This window comes from Lepidochelys kempii, chromosome 4 (assembly GCF_965140285.1).
Source record: "Lepidochelys kempii isolate rLepKem1 chromosome 4, rLepKem1.hap1, whole genome shotgun sequence".
In the NCBI taxonomy this organism is placed as follows: Eukaryota; Metazoa; Chordata; order Testudines; family Cheloniidae; genus Lepidochelys; species Lepidochelys kempii.
The window spans coordinates 38,400,054-38,412,167 of record NC_136383.1 but is presented as its reverse complement, the minus strand read 5'-3'; the positions used below and the strand labels follow the sequence as shown (position 1 = coordinate 38,412,167).

At 41.5% G+C, this 12,114-nt stretch overlaps 1 protein-coding gene across 4 annotated transcripts in view; it reads right to left on the bottom strand.

The window, feature by feature from the left end:
* LOC144930488 (uncharacterized) overlaps window positions 1-12,114 on the bottom strand; it is a 157,407-nt gene that overhangs the window by 75,807 nt on the left and 69,486 nt on the right. For all 4 annotated transcript variants that reach the window (XR_013635687.1, XM_078852474.1, XM_078852473.1 and 1 more), the window contains exon 2: window positions 5,984-6,158. Coding sequence is in view for 3 of the 4 variants with exons in the window: in XM_078852474.1 (XP_078708600.1) it covers window positions 5,984-6,029 (46 nt within the window). In the remaining variant the exon portion in view is untranslated. The remainder of the gene's footprint in view (window positions 1-5,983; window positions 6,159-12,114) is intronic.

The following is a 12,114-nucleotide window of genomic DNA, read 5'->3' as shown; positions in this document are numbered from 1 at the left end:
ATGATTTTTTGTTTCTTTGTTTGTTTTTAGAGTGTCATTCATTATAAAAGAATGCATCTCAGCCACCCACCTCTGGGAAAGCAGCTAATCACGTATCCCTTTTGTTTTTGTACAATTTATACATGTACCTTATATGAGAAACAGCTCCTTTGGCAACTCAGTGCTAGATGCTCCTTAGGAATTCGATAGAAAACACCATATTCTCTCCCCCATTTAGAGCCAAAGTAAAGAATATTAGAATCCTTTATTTGAATTTATAATTGTGCAGCATTTAACTAACTCATGCTTTCTACAGACATAAGACCACAGTCTAATCTTTGCTCAGAACTTCTTTTGACATACATGGGCATTCCACTCATCAGACAAAAGTAGAGTACTGTCTTTAAGGTCTAGAATTTTCAAAGAGCTTAGCTCTCATTTAGACACATAAATAACGGGCAGATTTTCAAAAGTGTTCAGGCTCCAGCTGCGTCTTTTGTGATACTTATAGCCAGATTTTCAAAGACCTTAGCAACCAATATGCAGAGCCCTTCTGAAAATCTGGCCACTTATTTTGATGCCTAAATGGGAACTAAGCTCTTCTAAAAATCCAGTCCTAAGACTATCATCTGTTTCAATGGCCCTTCCTCAGATACTTGGATCATTCACGCAATCCAAGCTTTGCTGGGGTAGTGATTGAGAGCATAAATAATTCCTTTCACGCAGGGCAATAGAGTCCAAAGGTCAGGCAGAACTTAGGTATGGCTGCCCTTTTCCCATGCACCCTCAGATATGTCTTTTTCCCATGTGAGTGGCTAAATGATCTGTTCTTTGGGGAAGTTTTGGAAAAGAGCCAAGTGTGAAGAGATGACTAATAGAAGACATTTCTTCTGCTCCAATTACTGCTTCCATGCATTTGGCTAGCACACATAACAGACTTTACTGGCTACTTTTCAAATGCTTTTACAATGTACTGTAGAGATTCAAAGCTATGGATGTACACTATCAGGTAGTTATTTTGAAAGACTGATGAGAGAGAGAGAGTGGAAGGACATGTCACTTGTGGCAGCTGTATTATAAATAGCTTCAAAATTCATTTTTTTCATATGCAAGTGACTCCATTTTCAGAACATCTGAGGTTGAACACTGTGCACTGAATGTATTTTCCTTTTTCCCCCTAGTGTAACTGGTGACTTCACATGATAAAATATCAACATTCCATTCCATCCCATTATGAAACCAAGGAAATAAGAGTAAGGAGCCACATTGCTCCCAGCACACAGGGGTCCAATCTGCACATCCTTATTTGCCAATATCCACATCTTTTAACATTCATAGTATATCTTTTTAACAGTACATATATTTTAATTTTCGGTACAGATACATGTAGATTTGGTGCCATCTGCTACAGTGTGTGTTCGGAGTTATTCAAAAGCATCTACTACAAGAACCATACAAGAACTGTTTTTTCCTCTCAGGGCTAGATTAAGAGATTTTAAGGCCTGAAGGGACCATTAGGATCATCTAGTCTGACCTAACATAGGCCATGGAATTTCACCCAGTGATTTCTATATCAAGCTCAATGCTTCTAACCCTAACATAGCCACACATGGTATTAAGAGGAATAAGGTCCCTTCAGCCCCACTGTGTAAATGCACTAGGGCTAGTAGGATCTTGGGTCAGAGTCTGCATACCAGATGCTCCCTCCAGAGGACAGGTTGGTGGAAAATGTAGCTAGGTCTACCTAAGTTTTAGGTGTAGACCAGGCCCCACAGCTGAGGGCTGCAAAAGCTTTCATGCCCTGTGCAACCTTTAGGTTGACCTAATCTGCACTGTAGATGCAGCTTGGTCAACAAAAGATTTCTTCTGTTGACTCAGCTACCACCTCTCGAAGAGGCGGATTTACTACAGTGACAGAAACAACCCTTCTGTTACTGTAGCAAATGTCTACACTACAATGCTACAGAGGCATAGCTGCAGTCGTGCCACTGTACTGCTTGTACGGTAGACACACACCCTGGGTGAAATTTTGACTCTGGCCCCCATGCACCAGCCAACATTGCTAGCTGGATGTAGAGGAGGGAATAAACTGCATTTTTTTCAGAAAAAGAAAAGGAGGACTTGTGGCACCCTAGAGACTAACAAATTTATTTGAGCATAAGCTTTCGTGAGCTACAGCTCACTTCATCGGCTGCATTTCAGAGTTGCAGTTAATCTATGTCCCTCCTGGACAAAGGAGGAGAGGAACTGCAACTCTCAGCTGCTTCTGGGTGGTACCATTCCTTACACAATCTGACCTTCAGGGTTTATCACCAACTATCAGTGGGCTAGATCCCGCTTTGATGCGCCACTGCAATCCTATGTCACTTACGGCACATCTCTGCATCGCACGGGGAGTTCCAAGGTATAGCAGGAGCAAGAACAGAATACAATGTGTTCCAATGATCCCAATTGCTGGAGTGACTCCTTGGAAGCCCTATCCTCTGGCACAAGACAGAGCTCTCTAACTTGCACTGGGAGCCAATTTGGCCCCTGAAAGCTTCCAGGATTTGAAGCTGAAAGGTGGCCCACTATTTCCAGTCTGTGGTGCAAATTACATGAATCGGAATTACCTGTATATTTCTATGAAGATATCTCAGAATTAAAAACTACAGAGAAAGTATGAACCAGACAGTACCTGAATTTTGCCAGGCTTTTCCACTTTCCAATTATATAGCTGTAATCATCAGTGTATTAACCAGAGAGAGCTAATCCAATACAGAGTCATTCAGTACATGAGCAGGTAATCTAAAGCCCTGTTACCCTACGGAGTATGATTTATTATACTGCTATTTACTGTCTCAAGAGCCCTCTTTACATTTCTCATAACAAGTTTTATTGTATTCAGAATAACCTTAGTATAAATATCTTTCTTTCTGCCCTTGAAGCACTTCTTTCCTACTGAAATGAGCTGGGTGGGCCATATACCATCCCAGAGTATATTATCTACAGATGACCAAAATGGCTTTGGTTTTTGCAAATAGAGTCTCACAGGCATGAGCCAGAAAACATTCAGATTTTTAAGCAAGTGAGGGTATGTCTATTCTGCTATTAAAAAGCTGTCACTGGCCCATCTGTGCCAGCTGACTTGGGCTCACCGGGCTTGGACTATAGGGCTGTCTCATTGCAGTCATAGGTGCGGGAACTAGGGATGCAGGGGGGTCCTGAAGCATTCCTGGTTTTTGTGCGGGGTCCCACCTGCTATGCCGTGCCCAGGATCCTGGTGCTGCTGGCCCTGCACCTGGGGTCCCGACTCATGGCTGCTGGACCCGTGTCCGGGGCTCTGTTCCTGGCCCCATGCCTGGGGGCTCAGATCCCAGCTGCTGCTGGCCCCACACCAGGGACACGCGGGGTCCCAGCCTTGGCCCCCTACCCCTGTCTGCATCCCCCTCCCCCAGCCTCAGCGCTGCTGCTGGCCTCAGCTCTGGGGGCTGGGGTGGGGGGCATGGACAGAAGTAAGGGGTGGTGAGATAAAAAGTTTGGGGTAGTGACCACTGGCTTTCAGCACCCCCAGGCTGAAGTGCAGGCTCCAGGACCCTGCAAGGTGTGAGGATCTCAGGGCTCAGGTGAAGTCTGCACTGCAATGAAACAGCCCCACAGCATGAGCCCAAGTCAGCTGGCATGCGCCAGCTGTTGGTTTTTAATTGTACGTTGACATACTCTAAAGGGGATTTTTTTTTTTTTTAAACATTAAGCACCTTGCTTAAATACAAGTTTCCTTAGAAAAACCACAGAGGTCTGCAGTTGAAATGTAACAGTGAAGTTTTGCATTTGCAATTCCCTATTTTTCCTGAAACAAAGAGAATTTGATTATTTCCCCTCCCCACTCAAACCCCCAATTACACTATATGCTGTGGCAGAGTTTGATATTAAGGGAGCATAAGAAATGTATGGGAAGAATTGTAATATTGTCCTGGAAGGAGGGGAAATTGGAAGCAAAGACTAATAAAGCAGACAATTATTAGAATCTGGGAGTCCCCGTAGTTCCCTAATTTTGGTTTTAGAAGCAAAGCCCCTTTCAACTGGGAATAACCATTTGTCAGCTGGCGCACAGGAAGTGAAAGGTACAACACACAAATGCTGTAACAGACAGGATATTGTCACCCCAGCTGCAGTCTTTCCATTGCTAGTCTACTTGCATTAATTAATAATGAACAGCCTGTCAACATTAATTACCTTTAATAGACAGAAGGTTCTGTTTAAGAACATAACTGACATGCTGGATCACATCAATGATCCATCTAGTCCAGTGTCCTGTTTCCAACAGTGGGCAATACCAGAGCTTTAGGGGAAGTGTACGGAACGGGGTAATTTCAGACAAATTCACTCTCATCTTGCCCTCTTGGCTTACACAGAACTCTTCTTCTCTGCATACTTCCTGGCTTCTGGCAGTCAGTGTTTTAGGATCACCCAAAGCATGGGGTTACATCCCTGACCATCTTAGCTAATAGCCCTTCATGGACCTATCCTCCATGAACTTATCTAGTTCTTTTTTGAACCCAGTTATACTTTAGGCCATCTCATCACATGGCAATGAGTTCCACAGGTCAACTGTGCATTGTGTGTAAAAATACTTCCTTTTGTTTGTATTAAAGCTGCTGCCTATTAATTTCATGACCCACAGGTTTTTGAATTGTGGGAAAGGGTAAGTAACACTTATCTCTTCACTTTTTCCACACCATTCATGATTTTATAGACCTCTATCATATCCCTCCTTGATATATCCCTCTGTCATATCCCTCCTCATCTCTTTTCTAAGCTGAATAGCCCTAATCCTTTTAGTCTCTCCTCAAATGGGAACTGCTACATACCCTGATCATCTTTGTTGACCTTCTGTGAACCTTTTCCCATATCCACTGTATTCTTAACAGCCTTCTCCAATCTAGTGCTCCAGTCCTGCAATTTATAACATGCAAGCCACCCAGCATCCAGGCAGAAACCCACTGAAGTTAACGAGACTGTTTATGGATGCAGGAATCTGCCCACACATTATAAATCGCAGCACTGTGGTCTATGACTGGAGTACAGTGTGTTCCTAAACAATGTGGGGGCACAGTGGTCTAGCAGTGACAACAAAGAGCCAGGAACCAAAAGAGTTCTGGCCTGGGTTGCCATGAATTCATGAGCATTTTCCCTTTATGTGGTCCCGAACAAGAAAACAGATTAGAAGAACGATTTTTAAACAATAGCATCAGTGTAATTATATAAACAGAAGTGAAAAATACTGACATTGTTAAAAATGGAAAAGGGTCTCAACAATGAAAAAAATAGAGATTTTAATATTTCTAGAAGTTAAATTGCAGATTATTTAAATCACTATAAAGTGGATATTGGAAGCTTTTGCATTTAGTGTTAAAGGCAAATGACAGAATGCAGCTCAAATTTGGGCTCAGCTACAAATTCACTCTGTGATCTTGTGCAAGTGTCTTGTCCTGCTTGTGTCTCTATCAACCCTGTTGGAAGACTTGGTAGTAAAAAAATCACCAGCATTTCAATGAGTTCCAGATGCTCTGTTTAAGTTCAGTTCTCCTCAGTACATATGTTCCAAACAACAGCTGAATGAGAAGACAGATGCCTGATGGCTGGGTTTTAGACATGTGTATGAAATTTTGTAATCTTACATTTTGCTTATGTTCCAATAACTAATGAGAATCCAAAAGAACCTCTTTTGGGACTGGAAGAAACCCCACAGGATTGGTTATTTTATCCCTAATGAAGGTAATACAGGGTTAAAACAGAACAATGTTGATGTCATCTTAGCTACAAAACCAGATGATCGTATCACTTATTATTATATATTTACTTTGCAACATATTGTGGTTTACATTGAACTACCTACATTAGCCAGTGAGTATACAAATGACTGCTGCTTCTTATATGAAATACAATTATTTCGCTATTACCTTGCCCTTCACTGGTCTCTGTTTCCCTGTCCCGTAGGGTTGTTTTGTTTTATTCTCTTTACCTGTTGGAATTTTAACCTCTTTGGAGGGGACCGTCTTCTTCTGCATGTACTGTGCTGGTTGAAGCTGAAGCTGAGCAAGACAGGGATGATGCTGGTGTGCGGAGGAATTTAGAGCCACAGTACAGGTTTCTGTGGTTGAAGGAACCCGTCACATGCACTGAATGAAGCAGAGATGCTGTGGAAAAAATAAGGATGAGATCATGGAATTAAAGACTATCATAAGAACTAGGGGGACAAATTCAGGTGCCACAGGCAACTGAAATTCTGGTGTATCCTAACTTTTGAGTGCTTGACTTTGCAACCATAACCTTTTTTTAACTCTTTTCTTTTTTGGATGTAATATAAATACATGTTATAAAGCATTACACTTCAGCGGTAAGTTTTCATACAGCCTGCAGGAGGACACTATGCAGTCCCGCATTTCCTGTTGACTCAGATTCTGACACACTGGGAACTCTGAAAGACCGAGACAGAATATACAGCCTACAGGCTCGACTGCAGCAGTATCGGTACTGTGTTTTTTTTTTAAATGATTTCTTGTTGTTTGTTAAGGACGTGATTGAGAACCCCTTGCTCACCGGGAGTAGTACTTTACTAGGAATGCAGTCCCTTTGGTTTGATTGGGACTAGCTGAATAGTAAGGCACTACTGAAGGTGAGCATGGAGTTCCCACTCCAGCACTAAATAACTGAGGGCTTGTCTACATTTAAAAGGCTGCAGCGGTGCAGTGGCACTGTGGTAGCATTTCAGTGAAGATGCTACCTGCACTGATGAGAAGGCTTCTCCCCTCTGCCTATGTAATCCACCTTCCCAAGAGCCAGTAGCTATGTCAACAGGAGAAGCCTACTGTCTACATCGGGAGTTAGGTCAGTATAATGACACCCTTGGGTAACATAGTTATATTGACATATATTGCTAGTGTAGGCCAAGCCTAAGTTATCCAAAAACCTGTCTCAGCCAGAGAGTCAAGAGGCGAGGATGAGGTCATGCAATTGCTCTGGTTAGTAATGCACACATCTTGAGGTCTTCATAATTTTTTAAGTTTTGTTAATGATACTGTTACTGTGCAAGGAAGACTAGAGTTATAGGCCTTCTAGAAGTTCTTTTAAGAAAAGATTTGAAGGATCTAACATGCCAGATGGGTTCACAAAGGGATTTTCATTAATACGTTTCTAAGGCTCGTTGAAGACTTAGATTCACAACATATGGATCTTGATCCACATTTCAAACCTGCCAGAATTCTGGGGTCTTTAGATTCTGAGCTTTTCTTTGGCCCATTATAGAAAAATTGGGGTCAAGTGCACAATTCAAATCTGGATCTTGATTCAGAATCTGAAATCTCCGTCCCAAGTTTAGGGGCTTTGATACCAAAATGATAGGTATCTTAGAAATACTTAGATATATTACAGAGGGAAACATGTACATTAGATAAAGTTCAGGGGTGTTCAGATCCATGGCTTTGATTAAGGCCCATCTCTAGTTTAAATCAGCTCTTTTAGAGATGCTTTATTCTTTGATCTCATAAGACTCTAGAGCATATATTTTGCTTTTGGAATAGACTCGATTGCACTAAATGACAGGGAGGTTTTTGGGGGGTACGGGAAATCTGTGCTAGGAAACCTCTGGAGATTCCTACAAATTTTAATTCCTAGCCTTCTTTAGGATGATGTGCTCTATTATTAAATGCACTCAATATATTTCCAGCACGATGCAACTTAATACGAGCTTACTGGGTGAATGTTGCTACCTCCTTGATTATGAGAAAGGTTTATTGTTTAAATAGGAAAAAAATAACAGAATTCTCATCATCCCTTGTCTCTGTGAGCTCACACCCCTGGTTCACTAGGTTGGGAACAGGCTAATGGGGAATATTTTGGGGTAGCCCCTTGTTAAGATATTGGCAGCGCTTCACTGTGTTACTGAGTATTCCCATGTCCTTCCTTTTACTTCGTATAGTATGTCGAATACAAGTACTGGGTTTAGCTCATTTCAAATCTTGTTGTCTAAACCAACTGGCTTATTTTAAATGCCGCTGCTGTATTAAACCATTGGGCCCATCCACTGCTAAGGCAGCATACCATTCCTTGACAGAGGATATATCAGATTCGAAACGGACACTACACATGACATCTGTTGGTGTCAATGATTAGAAACGGACATGGGGGAAGATTCATCTAAATAGATTCTTAATAAGGATGGCTATAATCATTGCCAAGGTGCTGGGCATCAGATTGTTCACTATCTATGTCTCCCTGTACTAAGTAATTAGAACATTGCTTCTCATTTCTGACTCACGAATAATACCTCCAATGTCTCCTCACATCACTCCCAAATCTCCAGTTACAATGCCACATCACATTGCCATCTAGTGGCTAAGTATATTCACTACTCCTAACAGGAGTATAGATATGGTTTGGGGTTTCTCTGTGTTACTCTACTACATGCTGGTTTTTATTCCAAGACCCTTACTGTGGCACTGTATGTGAGCATCCACAAAAGCCTCCTTATCTTTCTGCTGCCTCCAGAATGTGACTGAAAATAACCTCTCCCACTATTTTAAAACCCAAAGGAGGTAAGATATAAAACAAAGAGGCGAATAAGCTACAATCTAGTTTTCTGATGGTTACATGTGTCTTATATGTACAGTACCACATTTTAGAACAATTTCTAGATTCTAGAAACAATATGAAAACATTCATAAGTGAAACAAGTTCAAGGGCCTCAACCTCATAAGGAAACCCTGACAGATTTTAGCACAATTTCTCATAATTGCCAGGCAGACTGCATGTAAGAGAGAATCCCTCCTGGAAATGCAGGAGTGTTGTAGGTCAGGCTCAAAATGCCTCTTGAAAGAAGTTTGCACTTCTTGGGACCAGGCTGTTCCTATTTCTAGCCAGTGTGCTCAGTTTTTTCTTTCTGGTTGTGTGGTGTGATACAATTAAAACCCTAGAATACTTGAAGTTAAGATCATTCATGTTTATTTGGGAAGCGGGCCTCTTGGGAATTAGCGTGTGTTGTAAGTCAGAAAAAGAAAAACCAAACCTTTCTAACCACAACAACCTGAAAGTATGTCTGTATCTGAATTATCATCTGGTGCATATATTTAATCTTTAAAAAATGCATCATATTATTAAAAACAAATTCACACTCATTTACTTTCTGGGAACTTGATATTCATTTCTGCAGAAGGCATGGCATGGTCACTTTAAAAATTAAAGTGCAGGAAGAAAATAAATGGAAAATGTTAAGAACAAATGTATTTATGTTTTACAATGATCTTAATTCTCTGCCCATGAATCTGAAGAATTCTGTTTAACATTAATAGGTGAGAACATAATTTCATAAAATCTTATCCTACAAACGCCCAACATCTCTCCATTTTGCGACAATACCTACTCCCTCCCGCACACCAGCAATGACCCTGTTGAATAGTTCAGGGTATATGATCAGCTGTTTAAACAGCTATAAAACTGATATTTACAGTTTGCTTTTTAACTATGTGAATTTCACAGGTGCCCATAAGGAAGAATGAATGTATAAGGCCTGATTCTACCACCTATACTCATTTTGAGCAGAACTGAGCCCACAGAATTTACCTACCAGATTTTAACATCACTCACACCACTGTAAATCCAGCATGTTTCACCAAAGTCACCAATGTCAATGTTGTTACTCCTAATTTACACCAATATAATAGAGATTAGCCCTAGAGCCAAGGAGACCTTTCAGGTCATCTAGTCTAGCCATTTTACAGTGCACCTTGCATTATAGCATCATTGCTCCCCTCCTATTTCATTTTCACCTCCTCCTGTGACTTGTTTGAAGTGCACTTCTTTACATTGTGGGAGATTCTCAGGGTCATAGTTAGCGTTGTGGTTTTGTTCTACTATATGAGTTCTTCTCCATTCTCCCAGGCTTTTCATATGACAGTATTAATCTGCATGCACTGATATAATTAGACTATAATTGGACAGAATCAGAAAAAACCACGAAGCAAGCAAGCCTGCCAAACTCGTTGCAAGTTCTCCACATTCACTTGTCTTACAAGACTGAGAAAAGTCAATGGGTAATTCTGAAGTCAGAAAAACATTAGAGCAGCAAATAAATGTTGTGTGGTTCAGTGACCTTAAAATATCGGACAAAAAAGGTAATGTTCTATCTTGAAACTACAGGGGTCTGAGGCAAGTCATTATTCATGGGCAGGATGTCATGTATATGGGACAGAAGATATCTGTTGGGGAGTTCCATGCAAGATAAGTGGAGAATAGGGTAAGCAGAATGTGCGGGAAAACAAGCTTGTGATTGGCCTTGCCTGCCAAATCACCTTCCCCCAGCCTCCCACTTCTGACTTGAAGTTACATGCCACACGTCTCTTTCTCCCTATCTAGCCATAATGAATATGCTTTCCTCTGTCTCACAACTTTTATTTTTTTAAAAAAAGACCAATTTGGCAAAAATTGAATGCACATCTGTACTTATACATCTGCCTTCAACAACTGTACTGGTATCTATAGCAGCAGCACATTATGGTCCTAAAGAGCAAGCCCATTATGTGACTAGCAGGAAGCCTGCTATCTCGAAAGGATTAGGCTGCTTGCATTTAGCAACATTTCATGGCAGCTCAGATTGGTAACATCTTTAAAACCTCTTATTGTTCCCTGCTAAATATTAATATAGAAACAAAACATTTGCAATAGTAAATAAAGGCAGAGTTGTGCCTATCATAGGGTGATTTCCCGAGAGTCTTTTCCAGCTTCAGTGGTGACCACCAGAACTCCAGGTGCTCTTCACCACCACCGTGCTTTTTCTGTCCTTTCAACAGACCAGTTGGTTGATTCCACTCCCAGTTCCCTCCCCCCAACACTGCCTTCCTGTGTGCTCTCATACTCCCAGCTTCTTGGGGGTGGGGTTACTTTCACCCACTTAGCTCCTCAGTTGTGTCTCTACTCAGTTAACTGGTACCCTCTGCTAACTGCCTTTCAATCAGGTCCCAATTAATGCCCATGGTTGGGGATTTGAGTTGACTCAGTACACTCTGTTACAGTGCCCTATTTAAAATATGTGATAATACAGTTCTTTAAAAGGCCTTGGACTAATATCTGGCTAACCACATATTTGACACCACTCAAAGTCTACCTACTAGTGCACTCCGCTACAGACAGAAATAGAGTAATCTGAGGTCTTTGAATACTGTGTAAGTGGTTGGGACAAGGTGATTTAATACTGATGTTTATAGATTGGTAATGCCCAGGGAAAATTAACACCAGTTGACCACTATATGAATTACTATGTGAAGCATCCATTCCTGTATTGTTTGTGCACTTAATGCTCTCACTGACGTTTATGGGAGCTTTGGGTACAAGTGTTTTACAGGATTAACCCTTAAACTCCTAAGAATAATAGTTGGCAAAAAAAAATCTGCCAAAGGTTTTTCTCCTATCTTAAGGGCCTGATTCTCCACTGTGAATGCATCTTCCATTCCACATTACATATTGATTTACATCTGTGCAAAATGGGTATAAAATGCAGCCATATCAGAATGGATCCACCTCACTCACATGGAGATGACTACAGAAATCAGTTCAGTCTATCTCAGGCTCATATCAGCTTTAGGACTGCTCTAAATTACATGCAGCTGCAATGATCATCAAAGGATTGTTCCACCGTTGTCTGTCCCCTTGCACTGTTCTGGGCATTCCCATTCCCACTCCCCCCGCAGCCAAGGCAACAATGCCTCCTCCAGGGCTGAGAGCTTGGCTGGCATTATGTTGGCTCTATATCATTGGAAGACTTCCATGGTGGGAGAATCTTCAACTGGTCACTTAAACCAACTGAAGTCTGTTTTGCACAGAAGCCGTCAGTGGGGATCAGGCCTGGCCAACTATCTGTGGCAGATCAAGTTCCTCGTTATTTATTTGCAGTAGACGCTCACTAATTCATACCACGGACTGAGAGCGCCATTGGGTATAAACTGTTCAGGAAGGATAGGGAGGCCAGAAAAGGTGGGGGAGTTGCACTGTATGTAAGGGAGCAGTATGATTGCTCAGAGCTCAAGTATGAAACTGCAGAAAAACCTGAGAGTCTCTGGGTTAAGTTTATAAGCCTGAGCAACAAGGGTGATGTCGTGGTGG